This window comes from Vicugna pacos, chromosome 4, assembly GCF_048564905.1.
Source record: "Vicugna pacos chromosome 4, VicPac4, whole genome shotgun sequence".
NCBI lineage: Eukaryota > Metazoa > Chordata > Mammalia > Artiodactyla > Camelidae > Vicugna > Vicugna pacos.
Window position 1 is genome coordinate 5,303,802 of NC_132990.1, and position 25,374 is coordinate 5,329,175.

General features: G+C 48.4%; 1 protein-coding gene across 6 annotated transcripts in view; it reads right to left on the bottom strand.

The window, feature by feature from the left end:
- DAPK1 (death associated protein kinase 1) overlaps window positions 1-25,374 on the bottom strand; it is a 179,868-nt gene that overhangs the window by 27,375 nt on the left and 127,119 nt on the right. For all 6 annotated transcript variants that reach the window (XM_072959179.1, XM_072959178.1, XM_072959180.1 and 3 more), the window contains exons 11-19: window positions 24,372-24,464; window positions 21,270-21,389; window positions 20,706-20,804; window positions 19,806-19,904; window positions 18,427-18,525; window positions 17,295-17,492; window positions 15,717-15,914; window positions 11,218-11,316; window positions 4,781-4,858 (exon numbers count right to left, since the gene is read on the bottom strand). In XM_072959179.1, the coding sequence (XP_072815280.1) occupies window positions 4,781-4,858; window positions 11,218-11,316; window positions 15,717-15,914; window positions 17,295-17,492; window positions 18,427-18,525; window positions 19,806-19,904; window positions 20,706-20,804; window positions 21,270-21,389; window positions 24,372-24,464 (1,083 nt within the window). The remainder of the gene's footprint in view (window positions 1-4,780; window positions 4,859-11,217; window positions 11,317-15,716; window positions 15,915-17,294; window positions 17,493-18,426; window positions 18,526-19,805; window positions 19,905-20,705; window positions 20,805-21,269; window positions 21,390-24,371; window positions 24,465-25,374) is intronic.

A 25,374-nucleotide genomic window follows, 5' to 3' on the forward strand; every position in this document is an offset into this window, starting at 1 on the left:
GTCCCCTGAACTAAGGATCAAAATATTTCACTCTCCTCTGGCCGGGCCTCCGCTGCCCCATGCTGGTCAACAAAATGATTCTGGTCAACAAAATGGTTCTATGTCTGGGAGAGAAAGCTCTGTGGCTTCCCTAACGAATGTTTAAAAATACATTCCCAATCTTGTCAACTGATTAGAGGTGAAAACACAGGGAGAACTTCTGTTGCTAATTTGGCCCACATAGAAACCAAATGGACTCGCAAGGCAATTTAAGGTCAACCTCGCCCTGCTGTCCCAGATACAGACGTCTCCCCAGGACTCTGTTTAGGATTCATATGAGGTGGGTAGGACCTGAGGGTGGCACCGCCCCAGCTGGTGTCAGGAAAGGTGCAGAGGTGGTGTTTTGGTTTCCATAATAAATGCTGGAGGGAATACCAAGATGTTAGATGCTTGGGGGGGGTCTTCATATCCTGCAGCGACAGAAACTTCCCCCGCCTTTCCCCTCCTTCCTCAAGATAACGCTGAGAGCATCCTAGTGAGAAACACTGGCAAATACGGAGGAGAAAAAGCTATTGAAAAGAATTGGTGGTAAGATGCTCCTAGATGTAACTTATCCTCTTCCTGTTCCCCGTACTCATTGTACAGGGCTGTGAACAGCCTCTTCCTGCCAATGATCCAGGTTCTAATTGCAAGTAAATCTATTTTCTTGGCTTTCTCTGCAGGTAGAGGCTGTTCCTTGAGGCAACCGCCCACGAGTTCTCTGGGAGGCATTCTCCGGGGATGCACTGGAACATAGCAATCATTTCCAAGAAACAGATTCCAGTACTGGGTGTCCTCAAATCCCAAGCAGTTATTTATTTTGGGATTTATTTAAAAAAACAAAAACAAACAAAAAAACAAAAAAACCCAGTGTGGTTATAAATGCTTGGCAGCCAACTCCTCCCTTTCTGGCTAATCAGGAAACTGAGGTCTGGAGTCGTGGGAGGGAAGGACTAAGGCAGACAAATGTGCAGGTGCCCTCGAATACGGACTTGGGAAGACTGCTGAAGGGAAGTGGCCCGGGGTTGCCTTGCGGAAGGCGATCAGATCTGTGCTGGGACAAAGCGGGTGGGCCCGCGGGGGTGTGGGAGTGGGGGGAAAGGACCGCCCCCACCTGGCAAGGAATCTGCACCCAAGAAGCCCTGAGCCACTGAGTGAGCCCTGGAAGCGGACATTTTTTTTCGCTCCGATCTCCGGGCTGCACTAATTAGCAGGTTGCTTAACCTCCTGGAGCCCAGGTTTCCCCGTGGAACATCCCCATCTCGGGAGGTAACACATACCGAGGATTAAACGGTGGCTGTTACTAAAAATGACTCTCAAGGGTACCCTGCCACGGTTGCCATTGTTGACACCGCAGCATCTGCTCCTGGGGGCGGGGTCACAAGAGGAGCCACCACCGGAAACCGCCCAGTCTCCCCAGGACTGGGAGAGCGGTCTGCGGGTGTGGACGAGGGCGCTGACTGCGCAGGCGCAGCTCTGAGGCCATTATTTAGACCACCCATCCGACCCTCATGGCCTTCCTGAGGGCGGCACTAGACTCGCTCCTCTAACAAACAGGGGAACAAAGCTGGTCCACTCAGCTGGAAAGGGGCAGGGCTGGGACTCCGGGGTCTGTGCTCTCAGCCTTTACCCCGTGTTTTGCCTCTCAAAGCAAAGATGAGAGGGGAGGCTTTCGGTAGATTCTGGGCTCTATGAGGGACAATGTCCCTTAATCACGGGGACTGACATGACTTTTCTCTGCCTTGATCTCTCCTTAGAAAAATCACAGGATCATGGTAAAATACAAAATGTTGTAATATTCCCTCTCCCACCCCTCTTAAAAAAAATTGAGAGACCAAAAACCAAAGGTGCAAATTAATGGAAGACAAATAAAAAAGAAAAGAAAATCCAGAACTGGGACCATGCAGGAAGCCACGCCACACCAAATTGTAAATTCTGGTCTGGAAATAGCCACCCTCTGGGGTGCCTGGAGCTGTGCTTCATACTTATATTCCTAATTATAAATGTGGTTGAAACATTGCAGCAAATAAGAGGATCAAAAAATATTGTTTTCATTTTATTATTTATTATTATTATTATTATTTTTTTTTTTTTTTTTAAATGGAGGCACTGGGGATTGAGCCCAGGACCTTGTGCATGCTAAGCATGTGCTCTACCACTGAGCTATACCCAACGGCCTCAGAAAAAGTGTTTTTAACTCCATTAATCCAATCCAATCCATCCAACCTTGGCCATGGTGTCAGGCACTCTCCTTCCCGTCTTTTTCCTGGGCACTTATTCATTCTTTCTGTCCTGTCATAATGGACATCTGAGTTTGCACCCAGTGAAGCAATGCATTTTTAAACAAAAGAAATTATCTTCCTAAAAGGTAGGTGGGCAATAAAACACAGCAGAGTCCAAAAAAAAGCCTTGTCAGTAGGCCGGAGGATGGCGTTTCCGGGGTGACCATCCAACCACCGGAGATCATGGGTTTGCAGCTGATTTTTGCTTAAGTGACCCAGCACCTTCCCCTGGGTCACTGCTGTGTATCAAAGGTCTCTGAGGCGGTGAACAGCACTCCATCCAAGAAAGTGTGTGGCAGCCGGACTGCCCTGAGTGCTGTGCTTGTGAGGGGTGCTGCTGGTGTATCAGCTGGGACCACAAAGCACCGGCAAGGATGATGCTGGGACTCAGGACAGGATGGCGGCGCCGGGGGTGGCAGGTGGGCTAAAACCCTTCTCTGTGGAATTTGGAAAACCTGAGAATACCTGCCCCAGCATGTTTATACACCTGCTAAGGTGTTAAGCCTAATAAAGTGTTTCTTTCTACCAGCGGACCATACTAGAGACTAAATAATTAACTGTAAAAAAATGTGTGCATGATCATCCAGCCTGTGGAAAGGCCAGATTTCATTTCAGTTTCCTTCCACTCTGGGTGGATACTCTAATGAGGACTCGATTTAAAACAGCCCTTACATTGAGACATTTTTGTCTATAAACATAAGACTCGACACTCAAATGCAGGGCTCCCTACTGTAAAATCCAGCAAAAGTCCAAGGTTGCAAACTGCTGGCCTCGGAGCCAATCTGGATGAACTCGACTGACATGTCGCTTCAAATAAAGTGAATTTTCAGAATAAGAGACTTGATGTGAAAGTTCATGGCTGATTTGCTGACAGACTCTTAACCCCCCACCCCCAACTCCTGTTTTCCTGTTTCTCTAGTCCAAATTCTTCTCACAATGAGACAGTTGGTGGCAGTACAAAGTGGGAGAACATGAAGCCCAGAAATTTAAGTATCTCCTGTAAGAAAGTATAAGGAGGGATCTCTTTCTGGAACTTCTAGATCACAGGGCACACGATCCTGCTGTGGCCTGGGAAATCTCAGCGTTCATCGGCTGTCTGCCCAGCGCCTCTGTTTACAGACTCCAAAACACGAAGGTGTGAAAATGAATTAGCCTCCCCAGGTCAACGCCAAGCACCAGGGAAGAGATCACTCCAACCTAGGTGTCACCTCACCCTAAAAATTCAAATTTTCCCTAGCTGTGAAACTAACACATTATCATTCCTCCCCCAGGCGCTTTTTCATTTATACGGCAGGAACTTTGTGGGATACTCTAAAGCTTATTTTGGACAATACCTTTTCAACGAGCACTTAAATCAACTGAGTTTTTTTTATTTATTTCTATACAGTTTGTTTTTTGAAACATTATTACATGATTGGTATAGGAAATTTGGATAATTTATAGATAAATCTGGATAAAATATAGTAATGTTTCAAGAAAGTGTTAATTATAATAGCAAAATCCAGAGACACCGCTGTTAACATTTTCTTTCCATGCATTTTCTTTTTCAAAAATATTTTATTTTGTATGTGTTTTTTAGGGGGCGGGGTAATTAGGTCTATTTATTTATTTTTAGAGGACGTACTGGGGATTGAACCCAGGACTCGTGCATGCTAAGCATGCGCTCTACCACTTGAGCTCTACCCTTCCTCTTCTATGCATTTTCAAAAACACAGCCTGGATTATAATGTGCACATGATTCATCTTCTACTTTGAAGCCCAGGAACATCTTAGGTATTAAACTCTTGTTACTAAAACCGCTTCAAAAACATGGCCCCAAACCATTCCATTTCATAGCTGTATGAAAATTTACTGGACATTATTGTTGGTCATCTGATGTTTGTGATTTTTACTACTGTATTATAAATAACACTGCAATGGACATCTTTGTGTGTAAAACTTTTCCCCCTGCATTTCTTTCATTTCTTTAGGATGAAGGCACAGACATAGAATCCCTGACTTAAAGGGTGTGACAATTTCAAAATCTCTCAGTATACGTTGTTATGATGGCGGCCAGAACGGCACACCTGCATTTACTTATTTTCGTCACGCTTCCTAAAACCTCAGAGCAATGATGTTTGAAGAACTAGAGCTCACGTGGTATCTTAGAGCTCAGAACATTAAGAAAGGAGCAGAGTCAGCTTTCTCATTTCCCCTCTCCTTGGTGGGGGGCAGGTATTAGAGAGAAGGTGGGAGGACAGAAGCCCCGCACAGCAACTGCCAAGGGGCCAAGGCTTTCCAGGTCCTGATAGAGAAGAACCCGGAGAGGTAGCCAATGCGCTGGTACAGACTGATATGCAAACCACAGCACTGGACAGATGTCTTTTGGTCCACTCATGTGTCCAAAGCCTCTTTCGTTCATTCTCAGGGATTACCAGGTAAAAGACATAATTTTCCACATAAAAGCAGCAGATTTCAGACTGGCAAACAGAACCTCTCACCTTTCGGAGTCTTGTGAGAAGACCTGCTACATGTTCGTGCTGTTCCGATTTAGCAAGATCTTCCGCTGTCTTTCCATCCTGTTGGAGAAAATGATTAGTTTATTTCTTCACAACAGAGAGCTGTGCGTTCCATACACTAATTCCACCATCTGGGGAAGAAACAGCATAACAGGCACCAGAAGCAAATACGGTGGTGGACAAAAAACCCATATCCTGGGTTATTTCCCTTTCTGTGGTATCCTTATTTCACTCGATTGTCCAGGAAAGGAAGCTAAGAAGTAGGGAAAAAATTGTGCATTGGTGCCGTGAGGTCCAATGGCGAGATGTCTCGGACCCACAGGCTTTAATCAGACCCGGCACCTCGTTAGTGGGCAGACTAAACCTCCCTCCAATTAGGCAGACAAGAAAGACTGCCGTTAGCTGCCAAGTTCTAGTTAGTGGAAGCTAACATCTTAAAAATCCTTCCGTGGACAAACCTCAGCACTCATATCAAGCCAGTGACTGCTAATTGCTGTGCATTTCAAAGAAAAGGCTGAATTTTACAGACAATTTTGATCTAAAGGTTTTCCGAGAACATAAAAGGAGGAAATAAGGGTCCACAGCACTTTGGTGTTTGCTTTTCAATTAAGAGAATTTTCACAGGGCTGCAGTTTCATATTGAACGAACTGGCTTCTGTTTCTAGGCGGTGGACGTGCACGGTGAGGGCTCGCGTCTATCCAGCGCCTCCTAATAATCCGTGCTGATCCAGCTCGCGGTGCGCGGTGTGCGGTAACCTGAGAGCCGCTCCTGGCGGCGGGGGAGGAACGGAGGAGGGACTGCAGGCTGAGGGACCGTTCTGCCGCAGTTTTAGAAATCATTACCAATTCAAAAGTAGAAAAGATGAGAAGCAGTTTCAAAAGAAATAAAAGCAATCCTTTTCTTAAACAAGAAGACTTATCTCTCAATGTTCGCCCATGACAGCTGGAAGTTCTATTCCAGGGGATTAAAGCTCAGGGATGCCCGGGTCTGACTGACAGCAGGTCACAATCCCAGCCATGAGTGGGGTCCCATCACATCAGCTTTTCTCAACCTGGGCACCACTGACATTTCAGACAGGGCGGTTCTCTGCTGTGGGAGACTGTCCTGTGTGCTACTGGACGCTTAGCAGCACCCCTGGCTTCTGCCATTAGACACCAGTAGCAGTCCACTTCCACCAGTTGTAAAAACCCAGTTTCTCTGGACTTTGCCAAATGTTCCCTGGCAGGTGCAACACCCAGCTGAGAATCAGAGCTTCAGGCTGTGGTCCAAGCTCAGATGGGCACTCTGGAGGAGGCAGGCCTTACACTCCAGCTGCCCATCTCTCTCTGCCCTCTTCAACTCCCACAGTAGCTCCAACAGGCAGGTAAAAGCTTCTAGTTTGCTTTGGGATGAATTAGGTAACTTGTCAGACATCACATCTAAACCGGGGATTCATGCCACATGCTCTAGATCCTTACTGACATGATGAGAAAAGGATTTACTTTGGTGGCCCCGAAACCTCATCACATATCAGAATCGCCGGGGTCTTTAAGAACTCTTGCTGCCTGGCTCCCACATGGATACTCAGCGTCTACCTTGCTGGGGTGTGACCTGGACATCGAGCTTCTAAGCCCTCACAGGTGATCCTATTGGACAGCTCAATTTTGGAAACATTGCCTGAGCTGGAAGAAGTCTGGGTCTCAACTTAAACTTTTGTCTTCTGATGTGACTGGCCCTAAGGCTTCTCTTGAAGACCTCAGATCTGCATATTACACAGGCAGAGGACCTTCACTGGCAGAAGCTACCCTCCATGGTTAAGCCTCTCAAATGACAAGAAAACTGTCATCAACAAAAGTCCTTACATTTGTGCAGCACTTTACAGTTTGCAAAACGTGTTGCTCTAAAGGACTCATTTCAGGCTTGCATAAGAAATGTTTGCCAGTGTAGTGGGAAGAGGTTTAAACACTGGAGTGAGAAGGGCCTGGGTTTAGGTCCGGATTCTGCCCCCTACTGGCTGTGTGGTCAGTCCCTCAGCCTCCCGGACCTGGGTCTCTTCCGCCACCCTCACAGCACAGGTTCTTGAGTAGATTAGAGAAAACCAAATGGAAAGAACCAACAATGTACCAGGCACAGAAACAGCAAGCAGCAGTAACCATTACGAAAGAGGTGCGAGTCCTCCAACTCCCTGGCTTTCTGTCCCAGAGGGAAAGGGGTGGGAGCTGGATGTCTGCATTCTGGCCTTGTTTCACCAGGCACCCCGGAGCAAGATACCAGCTCCGCAGCTGGTTCATGAGCGATCCTAGCACTCACTGCTCTTTTTGTTACAAACAGTGGTCTGAGAGGCTTCACTGAGAAGGTGATATTTGAGTCAAAACTTGAAAACAGTGAGAGAGTAAGCCATTTATATACCCGAGGAAGTCTTGCCAAGAACAGCAAGTGCAAAGGCCCTGAGGCAGCAGGATGATTATCATGTTTGAAGAATACCAGGACGCTCATGTAACTGGTACAGGTGGAGCCAAGAGGAGGAGGAAGAGCAAGAGATGGGGTCAGGGAGGCAATGTGGATCTTTAAGGGCATCCCCATCATAAGGACTTTTACCCTAAAGGAAGGTTCGAGCAGATGTGGGACACAATCTGACTCATGTCTGAACAGGGTCAGGCAGGCTGCTGCATGAGGAACAGACTGTGGACAGGGGAAGGTGGAAGCAGGGAGACCAGTTTCCAGGCCACGACAGATCACATGTGATCATGGTCAAGGGCTCACAGCCTTATGGGAGAATCAGCAGTCAATTCCAACAGACCAAGAAAGGGGGCAAATCATACCTGCTGAGGGAGGTGGGAAAGAGGAGGTGTCCTGGGCCTCCAGCTGAATACTGGGAGGTGAGAAGGAGTTAGTGTCCTAGAATTTTCCTGACACTAACAGCATGTGCTATTATGTGCCTGGGTGTTAGGCACTGAAAGTCTTGCACTGTGAAGGCAGAAAAAGGCTTTATTGCCTCATGGCAGGGGTGTGTGTGTGTGTGTGTGTGTGTGTACGTGGGGGCACTATGTGCAGGGGGTGACGGGTGGGAACAGGAGCTTCTGAGGGAGGGAACAGCATGTGCCAACTGGATGAGGTGCGAGTAAGCGAGGGGCAAATAGCTCTGTTCAGTTCAGTATAGCTGAGAGGGTGCAGGGTGAAGAATGAGGTGGGCAGGGGGAGGCGGCCAGGCTATGGAGGGCACATCCTGGAGGCAATGGAGCCCCAGCATGACTTGAAATGGGAGCGATTTTCCAGAATGATAAATGTGGTGGTGGGAAGGCCCTGAGGCCATGGGCGAGGGACCAGTTCCGAAGCTGAGCTGGTCCTGGGGGATGTCCACAGTGAAGTTTTTAACTAAGTGGAGGCAGGGGACGAAGTGCTGGAATTTCAAGAAGAAGCCAGGATGTGGCCACCAGTACGATGCTGGGGAACAGTGTCCACGCTTCCTGGCCCAGACGACCGGATGCACGTGGAAGCCCTGTGCGAAGGTCAGACACTGAGGGCGAAGAGCAGCCCCGGAGGGAGAGGACGCAGCGCATGGAGGTGGGGGAGAGGGGTGGGCTTCGGAGGTGGCATCCACCAGGCTGGGTCTGAGTGTGGCGCTCCAGGGACAAGTGGGGCTGGAGACCTGGACGCAGCCCTGAGCCTCCAGGGCAGCTGCAGCCCTGGGGCTGGTGAGAGGAGCAGGGGGCGGAGGGAGGAGGGTTGCAGCCAGGACAGGCCACTGAGGGCTTCTGGGGTGGCCTCGAAGATTCTGTTTCTTTACCTTCGTGGGGTTACAAAAGTGTTCGTCAAATTCATCAAGTCTTACTTTTGCTCTTGTCCTTTTAAAAAAAAATTTTTTTTAAACAATAAAAAGGTTTTGAAGGAAAGCGCGCCCAGGAGGGGACTGGGGACTCTGCTGAGAGTCACGGGGAGTTGAGGACAGACTGTGGCCGGCGGAGGAGGGGCGGGAAGCAAGGAAAAAGATGAGCAGAGGGCCAGGAGACTTTTTCCAGTTACCCTGGCTGAGGACAGAAGCGGAGGGAAGGTTACGGCTAGAGGGCGCTAGAGAGTGGAGGGCTGTGGGGTGGGATGGGAGAAAGGATGCGTGTCAGGCAGAGAGAGACGAAGGGGCAGAGAAAAGTGGCTGGCCGGTGCCGTCCAATCAGGCGGCCGCCCACCCGACACACGGCTGCTCGGTGCCGAAAACGTGGCCGAGCTAAGAGGTGCTGTGGGTGAAGAACGCACACGGATCTCCAAGACTTAAATCAAGAGAATGTGAAATAGCTCAATGATTTAAAAACGCTGGTTACAAGTCAAAATGATAATCGTTTGCACCTTACGTGCAAAGACCATAATTCCCGAACTCAATTTCCCCTATTTCTTTTTCCTCTGCAGACGTGGCTAGTAGAAAGGTTAGGAGGACACGGGCGGCACACTGTCCTTCTACTGGAGACTGGCCGCCGGCGTGGAGCTCGCCCGGCTCCCTGGCTCCCCGCTCGGGGCGAGCGCCCCCTGCTGGGCGGCCGTGCACCCCCGCCGCGGCCGGGCCTCTCCGGGCAGCCTCCAGCCCTCTGTCCTTCCGCTCCTCCAAGCTCCGACCTTCCTCCACTCTCCACTCTCCCAGGAGGGCTCCCCAGCCCCCTGAAACCTCCCAGGGGACCCGGGTTCTTCACTGCCACTGGTACCCTCCAGCAGCTGTCCATTTACTGCTGTGACCCCTGGGTCCGACTCTCTCCCATGAGACTGTAAGTTTCCTGAGGGAGGGGCAGCTCGCCTGTCGTGGTCCCACCGTGTCCCCGGTTCTGTACGCGGTGCTCGGCATTTGCCGAATGAATAAAGCCCTGGGGCGGACGCGTGGGGACCAGGGAGGAGTGTCTGCGGTGAGCTGGGAAGGGTGGGGAGCAAGAGCTACCCCAGAGGCCCTCTTGAGGAGGAAGCCCAGGCTGGGGGCAAGGAAACAGCTGCCGTGGGGAGGGCAAAGGGAGATGGCCGTGGGCTCACAGAGGTCAGGGGGCAGCCCGAGGACCCGGCAAAGGCCAAAGGCCAGACATTTTAGAGGCCCGACCCACACTGCCGGGGTTGGCGGGGCAGCTGCTGGCACCTTCCCAGCTGTCCTCGACAGTTCACTTTTTATGAGGCAACATCTGTAACAGACAAAATACTTTTCCTCATAAAAATGCCACTACACGCTCTATTGTGGAGTAACTGAACTGCATGCCAAGATGTGGATGGGCTGGGTTTGGGAACGGCACATCAGGCGTGGAAGTCCATGCGTGGCCGAGGGTGGGTCTGTGATGGACGAGGAGGTGCCCTCAGAAGGGGACAATCCCGTGTAGAGCACTGGACCTCACTGGGCCTGCAGAAGGGCCCAGCTCGGGGCTTAACACTGCAGAGAACGGACCCACTGCCCGTGGGAGGGGGTGATGTCCACTTCACATCAGCACCACCAGGGATGCACCGTCCTAGGCCAGGGGTCAGCAAACATTCTCTGTAAAGGGCCAGAGAGTAGATATTTGGGGTTCTGAGGGCCACAGGGTCCCTGGTGCAACTATTCAACTCTGCCCTTGTAGAGTGAAGATGGCCACAGACGACATATAAACAGTGAGCTTGGCTGTTGTCCCAATAAAACCTTATTAACAGAAGCAGGCAGCAGGTTGGATATGGCCTGTGGTCCACAGTTTGCCAACCCCTCTATGACGCTCCAGCCTCAGAGACCTGATTTTCCCAAGGTTGGCCGCCGTATTTCAGAACTCCAATGGATCTCCTTGGAGGAAGCACTAAACTCTAGTGAGTGTCAGGAATCTTCCACACGAGAGAATGGAGACGCAACCCCCTATTGGGCCAGAAACAACTCATGATAATATTTCACTGCATCAGTAAAATGTGAATCAAAGGGCGTCTTCTGCAGGGAGGTACCAGGTCTGGAGAGGGGAGTGTCGGGAGCGAGGGAAATGAAAGAAATCTCATTTTAAAATATGTTGTGGGCTGAAGAGCAAAGCCAGACTTTACTTTAAAGAAGACAACATCTCTTGTCACCTGTTCCCCCGACACCGAGCGGCCTTCCTCCTCCCTCCCCGAGAGCCCGCAGCACCTCCAGTGGCCTGCGGTGGAGGGGGGCACGGTCAGGACAGATAAACACACACATCTAATGAAACCCACCAAGGCCTGTTGTGTAACACGGGAAGCGCAGAGGCCAGTGGGAAACAGCAGGTGTTCCTGGCAGCGCGCGGGCCTGGGGAGGAGAGGAGGAAGCATTAACGAGCTCTTACCCTGGGTCTGTGTGGGCAAATGTTTATGTAACTGCACTGAAGGAGCTGAAGCTTCGCAGCTGCCTGTCTGCTTTGGAGTGCAGCTGCCAAGCAGTACCTTCTCCCCTGTGCCCTCGAGGCCTAAGACATTTGCAATCGCCTTCTCCTGCCAGAAGGCTACTCACCGAGGTCAGCGCCTCCACGTTGGCGCCTGTCAGACAGAGGTAGCGGACCACGTCCAGAATCCCGTTGTTGGCTGCAAGGTGCAGAGGTGTCCGTCCATACTGGAAGAGACAAAGAAGACCCAGGACTGTTGCTGAGGATGGCAGTTATGGAGGGATCCCGCAGGGTCAGCGCTGTGTGAGGATCTGGGAGCCACTGGGAAGAAACAGGAGGCGAGGTCTCCCTTCTCCAGAAACTTTGCCATCCCCTGGGGGCGGCGAGGGACGCAAAATGTTTTCAAGTGTTTTTCCGTTGAAAGCGTCACTTAAAAAAAAAAATTTCAAAGGATGAAAGAGTGGGAGGCTTATCATCAGATAACTAAATTAGGTCTCCTGCTGCGCTGGCAGAAAGGAGGCATGAGTCAGGGCTGGAGGGCCCCAAAGTTCCGGCAAGATCTGCAGCACAGCTCAAATTTAGATGCAGCAAGGGAAGAAGCCATGGCAGGACAGCCACTGAGGACGTGCTAGTGAGGTGACATTCCAAGGCCGTACCCAACCACTTTCTATGCCTATGATTTCCAAACTGGGTGCCAAGGCATCTCGCGGCCCTGCAGTGAATTCCCAGGGTGCTGAGGAATATTTTAAATTTTTGATGGAACCAGCAGGTTCAGACACCAGGGGAACGACCAGCTCCAGGTAGGTCAGTGTCTCAAATGAGCTCGCACTGCCTTCCTCTCAATGTCACGTGTGCAGAGCAAGGGTTTGGCGGCTGCTGTGACAGGAAGCAAACAGCTTGAGAAAAATCCATGTAGAACAGGAAACAAGGCTGGAGGTGTCCACTCTTGAGTCCAAGGTTTGCGGGGTTGTGAGTCCCATTAGGACCCAAGCATGGTTATATAAGAGTGAAATAAAAATACTAATTTTCTTTCAGCTGGATTGAAACTACCTAATAAACAGAACCTGGGGTATTTCTTTTGCGCTGGGGGAACCATGAAAAAAATTACTGAGACACTCTGGATGCTATGAACTGAGAAACTTTGGGTGTCTCTGTTTCATGCTGTTGATGTGCAAATATAGGGTTTTTTTTTTTGTTCTGAAGGTAACTCTTGCTCATTTAGAATATCCAAACAACATAGGATATGTGCTGGGTCAATATGGTAGAAAAATGAAGTCCTCCCTTTCCCGCCCCTTCCCCCAAGTTCCACTACTCAGTGTTGGCCCTACTCGAAACTGGTGGATTTCCTTCTAAGCTTCTCTCTATGAATCCATAAATGGAGATAAGCAATTTGGAAAGCCAAAACATGACCACGATCTTCTATCCTGTCACTTGCTCTATTCACCTAATAATAGATTGTGAACAGTTGCCCTGTCTGTAAGTGAAACCTTTGGGATACCTGAATAATACTGATTAGTTAGATATGTCGTAATTCATTTAGCCAGCCCGCTGAGGATGGACACTTAAGGTGGCTCCATTTCTTGCTGTCACAAATAATGCTGCGATGTGTGTACATATTTATGTTCTGTCTGTTAACTTCTAGAGTGATTTTGAAAGCAGCTATTAAGCTTTTGCATACCTAGAGTTAAAGTGGGAAGGAAAGGAGGAGGTTGGGAAGACCTGGACACAGTGTCTGGATTTCTGCGTAAGGAAGACAGTCTTGGTTGCAGGAGGCACAGTTTTACAGAAGGGAAGATGGTCAGTGAAGAGACATGGGATAAAGGAAAGCTGACACTTTTGATGGTCCCCAGTGTTTGCTAGAACAAAACCTAAGACATTCGAGGTTTTTCACCATCTGGATCCTTTCCAGCTGCATGTTCTCTTTCCCCTGAGAAACACCTACGCCACAGGTCAGCTACAGGGGCGTCCAGAACGTCCCCCAACACACACACACACACGCCTTCTCCTCTTCTTGAAATGTGCCTTCCCTCCTTCATCTGTCAAAGTACAATCGTTTAAAATGATCACCTCTGAAAAGCTTTCCTTGGTTTCTTTAATCCCTAGACGTCCGTGTTTCCGGAGCACTGGAGCATCCATCACAGCAGTGGTTGCAGCACGAGAGGCTGTTATACTGAAATGTCTGTGTGTCTGTCCAAAAGCAGTCCGAGGGCAAGGACCATCCCGCCGTCCACAGGCTCCCCCACACGGTGCCCGGCACAGCGCCATCGGAGAAGGGCGTCCACCAGCGCCTGACAGGCGCGGGCCCCTCGCACGCGCTCCCCGATGTGCGCGCGCACCGGCCTGTGTGTGCGGGAGCGCGGGTCCGCGCGTGCGTGTGTCAATGTGCTTTTTCTAGCTTCGCTGGTAGGAAGAGCCAACCCAGAAAGGCACACAGGGTTGTGCCCTCTGCACCGTCCAGTTCCTCTCCTCTCCTGCATTCCCTGACTCGGCAGAGTGCAACAGCCACTCTCCTGATTTTCATATGAGAAGAATGCAGACTAGAAATGTCTGCTTCACTGCAGTGAGAGTCAAAAATAGTGACAAGTTCCTGTCACATCCTGGTGACAGACGCAGGATCTGAATGGCCATTTTTCTCTCTGGGGGAGCTGAATCCAGGTAAAGACAAGGCAGGGCACAGCACGGAAAGGAGTGACAGTCTGCCTGTGGGACGCGTGCTGTGACTGTGCCACGGCCGCGCTGACAGCCGGTTACCAGGGTGAGTCCATGTAAAGCCAGATGCACTTTCTGGGGGAAATAATGCCTTCCTCTTACTTTTCTGCACATGCTTGAAGCTCCTCTATCGCCCCCATCATCTTTCCCAAAATAAACAATGAAAAAAGGAACAGAGAAGCAAGCTGACACCAGCCCTTCTGAGGAGGGTGCGAGATGCTGAGCACACACTGAAGGCAGCCAGGGGCCTGTGCGCAGGTACGGAGCGCAGTTACCATCACCAGCATGCCGCTGCTCCAGGCCCATTCCGAACAGCAGTCTGAACTCAGCTGCCGGTTCCAAGAGGTTGGGGTTGCGGAACAAAGGAGCTTCGCCTCACCTGAGCTCAATTCAATGACACACGCCTCTACTGAGTGCCCTCTGAGTGCCGCTGCTGTGATGTATGGAGTGGAAACACAAGTGTAGACCACACGTACGAACTACCACCACGGCCATCGGGGGTACCAAAACGCAGAGGTTTTCTCATTAAATAAGCCAGCTGTTTCGAAACATGAACGTCTAAGATTATCTTGCTGCGTGTTTTATAAAGCATATTTAACAAGTGCACTTTCTGCAGGTAGGTATGGGGTGAACAGGCCTTCCCTTCTTCAGAGCAGCACGAAACACTCTGCTCCCTCACCATCACAGGAGAAGCTAATCCCAGGTTCTGTGCACACAGTAGGCCAGCCGTGCATACAATGGCCGAGTCAGTGGTATTCCAATGAGCGCCACGATGTTCCTAATGCTGCTTTTTATTCACTTAAAGACTTCCTGGAAGGAAAGCCAACGTCTCAATGCTGCTTAATATTACATTTAGCTTCCCCTTTAAGCCACTTACATCACTGGCTTGGCAAGATTAGAAAAGGATAAACTAAGAAAGCAACCAGCAGCCAATGGCTAAGACCTAGGAAATTGCCTTTTCATATTTCCAGAATATGAAGATTACCGACTTCAATTTCTATGAGAATTAATCACATAATATGCAAGAGGAATACTTTTTTTGGGTAGAAGCAGTTTTCCAGCTGTTTCAGATATTAATTCTTTTACCGCAAACAAATCATAATAAAATTCTGCTGGTAGTAATCATGCTGGCCATTTATAAACAAACATTTTCTGCAATTAAAAAACTAATTCCACTGGTCTTTGTTTTTAACACAATTGTTAACAGAAGAGTGCCTTTCATACAGGGCTGAAACTACAAATGTTCTATCATATTCAGTGATGAAAATCTAGACAGTATTCAGGGGAAGAGCGAAGGTGTTAGCTAATTTCTAGAAGTCAACATATGGAGATTTTTATTTGTCAATCGAGGAGCATGTAAATTACTTACTTTTCATTTATCATTCACCAAATGCTAGCATCCCATTGGTCTTACTAAATTTATCTGGCACAAAAAAGATGTTATCAACTTTTGACCATAAAACTCTCAATGGGGGAAACCTGAGGAATCTGGTCCTGGGACCCTCAATCACATCAGAACTCATTAGGTAATTTTCCTGAAGATTTAGGGGAACAGAAAGATGGCCCAAGGTGTACCACGTTCTCTGACTCCTCTACAGGATGGACACACACACACACACACACACACACACACACACACACACTTTCTCTCTCTCCTCCTCTCTCTCTCGATGCCCATAAATGGTAAGCCAGGCTCAGCAGGAAGTACTTATTAACATAATAATTTTCTGTCACTCTAGGAAATTATTCAAAAGGCAAAGAGAAAATACACTTAGAGTGCACAGGCCTGTGAAAAAGAACAGGCCCATACAGGCAGTACTAACAGTGAAGAGAGGCAGAGAGAAAGTTGCCCAAACCCCCAAGCAGGTGGATGGACAGACAGGCTGGACTCTGCCGGGACTGTCCCCCCGAGCTTTACCTTGTTGGAGAGATCCAAATTGCAGCCGGCTTCACAGAGGGCCACCACAATCGGCACATTGCCATCTTTGCAGGCCACGTGGAGGGGCGTGTTGCCGTGCCGGTCTTGGAAATCGACGGAACAGCCCTGGCTGATGAGCGTGTGGATGACCTCCATCTGGCATCGTCTTACAGCAAGATGCAGAGCGATGTGTCCATCCTGCAACAAACACCGGGGCCGTGAGCGCTTTCGCACGGGCACATGGGCCTGGCCGCCCGCCTTTCCAGCAGCACAGGGCTAGGTTTAACCGGCAACAGGATCATTACTGCAAAGCCCGAAGGAGGATTAGAAACCATAAACCTTCCTCCTGGAGGGGCTGGGGCAGAGGCCGCATACACCCGACTCTGATTCATCACAGACCAAGCTGACCATCGGCTTAATCAGCCTAGGCTCGCCAGTACGTTCAGGCAGGAAGACTCCACATTCGTTTTTGTCTCTGAATTTACAGGACTTAAGTCATGATTGGCACTCCAAAGGCCGGTTCTATCAAGTATTTGAAAAATACTTCTAAAAAACATTTGCCCAGCAATCTTCACTAACTTGCTAAGTTCATTATTTTATTTCACACCAGGAGAAACTGAGAGAGGTGTGATTTGCTCAAGGGCTGTCATATATATGAGAAGCAAACAGAACACGCTTAACCTCTGCATCCCACAGAGCACCGGCCTGGGAATTCACTCCACCTGCTACAGAATCCCTGGCGAACAGACGTGTTGCGCCTCAGGAGCTGGGCAGGGGGAGTTTGGAAACACTTCTGTAACTTGTCTGTCCTAGGGTTGCTCAGCCTCAGGACGATGGACATTTTGGGGTCTGTCCCAGGACGATCAGCAGTGCCACTGGTCTTTATCTACCAGATCCCCCACGCCGGCTGTGACGACCAAAACATGTCTCCAAGCCATTACCAAATGTTCCTGCGGGCAAGGTCCCTACCCACTTGAGAACCACTTCTCTGCACCCAGAAAATACTCCACCCGTGGCAGTTACAAGATTAACTACAGCGTCCTAAATCTCACTGTTTACGGCCACATCACAGACTCGTTGTAAGTACAAGTTCACAGTAAGAACAGATTATACTGAATTTGCTTAATCAAAAAAGAAAACCTGGTCTAGAATTGAGATTGCCAAACAAGTAAGAGTGGCTTATTGTCCTTCCACAAAGCAGCGGAAACGGAAGTAAATAAACCTCCTATTTCTTTGTCCATCTACAAGTCTATGGTGTGTTGCCAATTTTAGTCCTAAATGAGGGTCTGTCTTGGGTTCCGTGATCATCCCTGAACCTGCCCAAAAGGTAAAAAAGCTAAAAATAAAAGACTTGACTCATCCGAGCAATTCACAAGTTTTGTTACATCCCACAAATGAGTATTAATTATGACACAGAATCTAGAATCACAGACTCTTCGGAACGGAGAAGAGGAAGGATAATTATAATTTGCTGCTTTCAAGTTTGTTATTTTAGGTACACTAATTGAGAAGTCTTGTGGTCCCTCCAGCCCCCCAGATCACTCCCCAGCGAGTGGGATGCAGTCACCCACAAGGCACCTTGTCGCACGCGTTCAGGTCGGCTCCGTGTTCGGCGAGACACTCCACGATGTCGTGGTAGCCCCTGGCCGAGGCTGTCAGGAGGGGCGTCTCCCCTTCTCGGTTCTTAATGTTCACGTTGCAGCCGGTTTCACAAAGGGCTTTGGCCACAGAGTAATAGCCGTGCCAGGCGGCACAGTGCAGGGGGGTTTCTTCTTCCTGGCCGAGGGGACAAGCACAGGGAGGAGGAGAATGCGATAATCTGTGCAAGGAAGCGCAGGCACAGTGGGAGTCCTGGCTAAATTCAACAGCAGAGTCAAGGCAGTGGAGAGAAAGAGTTTGTAGCCACTGGGGCAAAACTTTAATGTGAAATAATGGGTGTGGGTCTGGCATCTTTCCTTCATTAGCTTTTCTTTCCTCAATACGTGTGTTGGACAAATTCAGCTTTCTCAGCACTTGACTGACAGCTGACTTTCCGGGGCCCACTGGAACCATCAGCTCAGCGCTTCTGAACCACAGCGCCCCCGCGTGGGCGGACTGATAGCCTTTTCTTGTAAAAGTGCCTTCGTTGACTTCATCCGAGACTTACTAAATAGTAGGAGTGCACTCCTCTGAGCGAGGATTCTTCTAACGATCTTGATGCCTCAAGATTCCTGTCATGTATTTAACATAAAGATGAGTCACATAAATGGATTACTGCTCTGGCAAAGAAGTGACCGAGATAATCATGCTCTGACAAGTCAAAGAAACGGCTGGCCATGAGTTCTCTATGTTCATGATCAACATCATTAGACGTATATATCTGTCTCCGAGAGGCTGTTTCACTGTAGTGGTTATGAACACTGACTCTGGAACCAGACTGTGTGGGTTTGAGCACTGCCTCCACCAGTAGTGAGCTGTGTTACCCTGGGCAAGTTTCTGAACCTCTCTCTGCCTGTTTCCTCGTCTGTAAAAATGAGAATTACAGGGTTGTCTGGAGGATGGATGGATGAATGAATTAATGTCAGTGCTTCTGTTTGAGTCCCTGCCCTCTGTAATCAAAGCAGCAAACCTAACTTGGATAAATTCCAAAAGTTCCCAACGTATCATTCGGTTGCCTGGACCTCCGTGCAGAGAGTGGGAGGAAGAGAACACACCAGCGACCGTGACCCACCTTGTCCTGGAAGTTAGGGTTCGAGCCGAAGCTGCACAGTAACTGAACCACATCGGCATGGCCGTAGCGAGCTGCCACATGAAGGGCTGTCTCTCCAGACTGCAAAAGACACAGCCAAAGATTCAGAGCCCCTGGGGAGCCATCTCCCACACAAGCCTGGTTCTGCATCCTCCCCTGAGCTGGTGCCCACCCCCCTTAGGCCGGGTGTCCCTTTGGTGACTGTGCAGGGACCTTGGAGTAGAGTGTCCGCCACCAGCTAGTGTTAAGCCCACACACCTAGCTCATCCTGCGTGTAATAACTCCCTGCCCTGCCCAAGTGAGAGTGTGTTCCCTTTTCGATGAAGGCTGTTCTCAATCTTCTTTATATACTGATGCTTCCAGCTATGTGATTTTTTTTCAACACACAACATTCCTTTTTTAATACTATGTTATTTAAACACAGGGTTTTATTTAGGAGCAATTTTCTGATTTCACTCTCTATGTTCAGAATGTTATTTCTTACCATTCTCAGAGACTTTAAAAAACATCACCATGAGCCCACATAATAACATTCTGTGAACTAGTAATAGATGCAACTTCCTTAGGAGAGTTTACTTATATCTGCCATAAAAGTGTCAGAATAAACTAATCTCAAACAAAACAAAACAGGATAACTTGTTGCTGCCTGAGAGAAAACTATCATAATAAATACACGTGTCTTGGATATGAACGTCATCCCTCAGATATGGTGCAGTGCACAATTCGCGCAACTGTGCGTGGCAGCCCTGATTGAACATGACAAATCAGGATTTGAAACAGAGTCTACCAGGATTAGAAACAGAGAAGAGTTGCACAGGGGACATAACGGATGAGAAGGTAGGAATCCTAGGTGCAGGTCCCAGCCCTGCAATTCATCCACAGGATTGTTGTGTGGACTGAATGAAACACGGATACGTGAAAGTAAGGTATCCTCGTAAATCAATACTTTTTATAACATCTTTACCCCAACAGCCTTACTTTATGTGCACTGTCTCATTAATCCTTCTAGCACCAGTGACGGTAAGGTCAGCGTTGTCAGCCACTTCAAAGAGGAAGAGGCTAGTAAAAGGACCAGGACTCAGATCTCTTTCTGGCTGTGTCTCTAGCAGATCTTTTGAGTTTTCATGTTGTGGGCAAGAGTCCACTGCTTACATAATAAGCAACTACTTGGCATATTTCAGCTAAAGTCAGATTTTCATATGAGACCAAGCCACCAGGAAAAAGGAACTTCTAAGTTAAATCTCTGCAGGAAGACTTGGGCCCTGAATCCCTGCTCTCTGGGCCATGCTGCCCACGGCCCGCCAACACTCAAGGCAACCTTTTGTTACTTTCCCCATCCTAAAGAAGAGAAATGGCCTTACCTTGTCTTTCACATCCAAAGGACATTTGTTCTCATGGAGAAATTTCAGGGTATCTACGTGGCCATGCCGAGAAGCCCAGTAGATGGCATTGGATCCACCCTGTGCAAAAACCAAGGCAGAGTCACCTTCCCAGAGAGCTGTTGGATCTGAACGCACGCATCACTCAGTCACTACACACCCCTTCCCATGTGATGGCAGCTCCAAAGGAGCAACTCTCAAGACGAATAAAACCCCATTTCCTTTTTCAATACGACAAAAGGACCAAGGTTATGTAGGACATTAACATTCCAGGAAGCTGCGTGAAAGGAGTAAGGCAGCTCTCTGTACTATCTTAATAGATTTTTTTTTCTTTTGTAAATCTAGAATTATTTCAAAATAACAAGTTATTTTTCTTTCCTTAAAATCATTTCAACTCCTGGTGAGAAGTCCCTATGTTGTCAAGGGCCAGATCTAGTCCGTTTACGGCTCTGTGGAAAGTCTGTGGATGCAGGCGACAGGTCCACTATAATGACAACTAGCAGATCATCTCTCATGTCTGCACCTCAGAGCGTATCCTCCTTACTCTGATGCCCTCATAAACGTGCAGGCAAATACATTTCTGATGCAATTAATTAGATAATGAAGTCTTCTCCAAACGTAACATCAAATAACACTGCTGAAGAAATGATCAGTAAAGAGGAAAATCTGGGGTTTGGCGACAGAGCCCCGAGGGGGATGAATGTCTGCCCTTTCCTGTATAACGTGCTAGACAGGACCAGGCTGTTTAAGCAGTTCACCTTCCTTTAAGGGAAACTGAGAAATGAAGTAGCGCATCCGTGTTATTCTCTGTTACCTCTATGATTAGAGACATTTGGAACTCCTTAAAAAATTAATCCCTTTGCAGTAAGATAGAATTATGACCTTATCCTGGACATCGATTCTTGAGCCTCTTTTAATGAGCAACTGTAGTATCTGAATATTCCCACAGCCAGCAGCAATAAGTAATGGAGGTGTCCCATGCTGGAAAAGGCGAGAAAAGAAATTACTATTTTTCAGGTTTGGTAGGAAAGGAACAGCCCAGACGATCACTGCTGCCCCACACACCTTCCCGTGTCTCAACCGACACGTACCCTGCGGGACAGGGATGGAAGACAGTCAGAGGAACACGGTAGCCCATCCTCGTTTGAATTCACAATCAAAAGTGACATTTCCATTTACAGGATGAGTGCATTTAAAATTTCATGGTTAGAGATGCTCAAGGTGCACGTCCAAAGGCCTTGCATGAAGGCCCTCGATGCAACAAGATCTTATTTCTAACTCAAGCCACTCTCTAAACAGAAGTGATTTTTTCCCACAGTACGGAGTTTGTAACAGGAAGGGAGAATGAAGGAGCAGACGGGGGTCTTCCCACCTTGGACTTGGAGGTGCACAGTCGCCGTGACCCACCCCCCGACCCGCACCACCCTTGGCAGGACGGCGTCGGACCTTGTTGGGCTGGTTGACATCATAGCTGGACAAGGAGCCCAGGAGGTGCTGCAGGCCTGGGACGTTGTCATCGTTGATGGCGTGGACGATAGCCTTCATCACAAAGGAGTCTTCCTCGTCCTCGAGAGAGACAGCGCAGAGAGAGCAAGGGTTAGGGTGCTGGCCGCGACCCTCCTGTCAACATCCCAGAAACCAAGGCTCATTTGTCAAAAGGAGCATCCAGAGAGAAGTGAGCCATTTAATCCCCAAATCCACACGGTCGTGAAGGGAAGTACGAGGTTACTTTTGGCCCTTCCGTGTTGGAAACTAACACCACCTGCTGCTTACCTGTGTCTTAACATCACCGGCACTGCAACCCAGAGAGCAAACAGCTTTTAAGATTCAGCTTTAGAACAAGGATGGATGACAAACTACCTTTATTTGTGTTTATTTTAGGAATCTTTCAACACATATGGTCCCAGAAACCACTCCAGGAAATTTCAGGTGTAACTCAGATTCTAAAAACCTGAATAAGAAAGTCTTACTCAGTAATTGTTCCAATTACAGGTTGTCATTTTAGAAATTCTTCATTCTCTAGGTATTCTGTAACAGCAAAATTCTCTGAAAGCTGATCACAATTATTTTTTTTAAAGGGGGGGAGCCTAAAGGGGGAGAAATATAAAAATAAAGGCCAGAAAAAGGAAAATGGGTGCAATTCGAATTATAAAGAGGAAATAGCTAGACAATGTTGCACAACGAGTTTGTTAAATTCTTGCTACTTTATCAAAGTTTTCTTATAAGATATTTGCAACATACGGTAAATGCAAACCAAAAAATCAGCGAGAAAAATCCCAAACAAAAGTTTTAAACTTATGTGCATTCAGAGTTAGTCTCCCTTGATGTAGCTGTCAAGTGATCAGGTGAGAAGTGCTTTTTTCACACAGCAAATACCACAAAATCCAACAAAATGTGGAACGTTGTCTTCTCCTCCCCAGGACACCTTATGCCAAAACAGATTTTAGGTAATCACAGATTCACATATCACTATTAATTAAAGGTGCAAGTGTAACCATTCTTAAGACATGGCCAAAAACAGAACCACTAACAAAAAGGACTGAGACATTTGAGTCAATTGCAGTTTTGTAAGGCGGAGGGAGTGGTGAATAAGGGGGAACACAGAGGATTTCTTAGGGCAGTGGGAAAAAAAAATTTGGACTTACAGAATATGTAGAGCTACTAACATGTCAAATCTACACAGCAGTGGGTACCAGGATGGTGAAACAGTCAACTCCCAACAGGCTTGCAGGCCTGAGATGGCGGGAGGTGGCCTCCAGCGGACCCTGAGCTTCATTACTCACTGTATGGTACCAGCATGGCGAATGACACTGCCACAGGCACCATGACAGTTCCGAGGCTGACCACGGAAGGTCAAAGGGAGGGCGGTGGCCCGATTCTGGGAACCCCTGCCCGTTCCCTGAAGTAGATGGAATAATCCTCTCACTTATTAGCATTATAAAAACTGGCAACGCCATGCCTCGCGGCCTCTCTCTCTTTCCCTCTGAGACAGCTTGCGCCGTCTATGGAGTGTGTTATCTGCCTTTACTTTAACCACCCCACCGCACCCCGCCATGTACAGCTCTCTAAATAAATCAACTTTTATTAAAAAAAAATTTAAATCTGGACAATCGTAGCTACAGAGGCTGAACCTCCGCTGTGGGGGTGGAAGGATGGAGAAATCACTTCTCTCAACTGTGCTTCCTCTTCTCTATAAATCTGAATCCAAACGAGCTTCATGGGGGCCTTAGTAATATCTGCACAGAGCACACGTTAAAGAATGTCATGGGTTTTGCTTTTCTATCGCAATCCAAGTTGGAGATGAAGAGACACTGGCCTGAAAGCAGCAAGAAAAGGGAGGAATAAGCAGGATGCTGTAACACGTTCTCACAGTCAGCAGGATGCTGAGATGATGCGAGAGTGAACCTGATGTCCAGCTTCCCACCTGGAGCTCCTACACACACAGCCCCGAGTCCCTCTCCTACCCTACACCTCTCATTGCGACACAATTTCTCCCGGCTGATTATTCAGGGTGACTTTAATTTATGAGACTGAATCATTCTCATCACCTTATTTAAATGAACAGTTTGTATCCAGTCCCTGGTTCCACTACCACTTTCAAACAGCTCCCCAATCCAGCCTTCCCCCCTTCCTCCTAACTTGCTCCTCTCCCACTTCTTTTTTCCTTTTTACCATTTCCTCCCTCTTTTTCACTCTATTAGCCTAGACCGAGAGCCTCAGTAAAACTATTTAGCTTCAGGGAGGAAAAAAAGAGCCAGTGTCTGCTAATGTGTGATCCTGCCCTTGGAGTCCCCAGACCCGACTCAGGAAACACTGACTGTTCAGTTACAGGAGCAGGTTGGTTCCCACAGAACCACCCTTTCTGCCTTTACTGGAGTCCCCTTTACCATCATGATTCACAAAGCCCCTTTGTCTGACTGTCGGGGAAAGTCTTGTTGAATTCAGATGTGTCCAATCATATCTGAAGAGTTAATCTGTGATTAGGTTTCAGTTTGGATTAAGAGCAAAAAAACTGGGGACTTGTTCTCAAGGGCCTTCAGAAGTCAATACAACATTGGCAAAGCCAGCGGGTTTAGCCTTCTGGTCTACCATGAACTATCCCGGCAAACCCCACTGCGCTTCCCCTGATGTTTTGGTGTGTGTGTTCAAAAGCACAGTTGTCTGCCCCTTTTGTACTATTACAATCCAAGACTCTCCAGGGTCAGTGGCAAGAGAGGGCTCTCATTTTAGTTCATGAAAATTAGAATATGCTCTTTCCTCTTCAACTGGCTAGCCTCTCTTCTATCAAACTGCATGGGGGGAGAGGGGGTGGGAGGGTGGCAGTGTTAGAGACAGTGGCATAGCCAATCAAAAAAAGAGGAAAAGGGACAAAAAAAAAAAAAAAGCAATAAAGTAGATCAAATCAGCCACCCCGACTCCCCGCCTCAAGGGGAGGAGGAACTGGCCTGACACCCCCACGACTTCGGGTTTTCTGGGTTGCTGAACAAAGCAAACAACTTTGCTACACAGTGGTAAGAAAGAACCTGTCCGGGGAAAAGGTTTGCTTACCAGAGTATCATCGCTTCTGGCAACACTCATGTTACTTCTGGACAAGAATGACCTGGATAATCTTTGGCACAGTGATATCAAGCGAACGGATTGCTTTAAAAAGAGAGAGAGAAAGAGAAAGAGAGCGTGAGTAGGAAAAAAAGGCAGGGGGAGAGGAGAGAGGGAGCTTATGTAACAGTACTCAAATTAGTGCAAACGGCAAGCCTCTGAGGTAGCACGCACGTGGACAGCACGTATCCTCCGGGTGGGCCACCCCACAGGCAGGCTGGATCACATTTGCTTCAGGAAGTGTCTACAGGTCTTATAAATCAAACAACAAGGTGGAGATTCTCCTTCTGCACTTCGTAATTCAACTACAGAACCGGATGCCCTGCATCCTTTCTCTCTCCATATTTCGCTCTCTACTCTTTGAGGAGTGGGGCCTTACCATAACAAAGCCCTTGTACGTGCCCCCTCAGAGAAGCATGGCAGGCAAGAGCCTTGCCTCGGGTCCTTGGTGCCCAGGCAAGCTGGTAACGCTAGATAGTGTGACTATCAAAACTCATACCGTTGTTGGAAACGAGCAGGTGGCAGACTCCATAGGCCACTCCAAGGGCTTCTTTAAGACTCAGAGTCAAGTCTTGAGTAACCTATTGCTCTGGTCCTCCTCATCTCTATCGAGGCATCCCCAGCCTGATGGGTATGCAAATGATGGACACTTCCGACCCGGTGATGAGGGGACACAGCAAGTACCTGCTCCCTCTGGGCCTGACATGACCCTGTGCACAGGAAGCCAAACTGTCACCTTCACCCTGAATTTTTATTTGCTCCAGGTTGGCTGGAATGCCCTTTAGAACCATGTCTGACACAGCCCTGGCAGAGACCATCCGCACTGAAAAGGTACAAGGGACCACACTGCACACACTCATGGCTCCACTCACCCTCGTCCCAACCACTCACAGACCAAGGCTGGATTTACAGAGCCATTTGCACACGTTCTGGTATAATCATAATGCCATGCTGC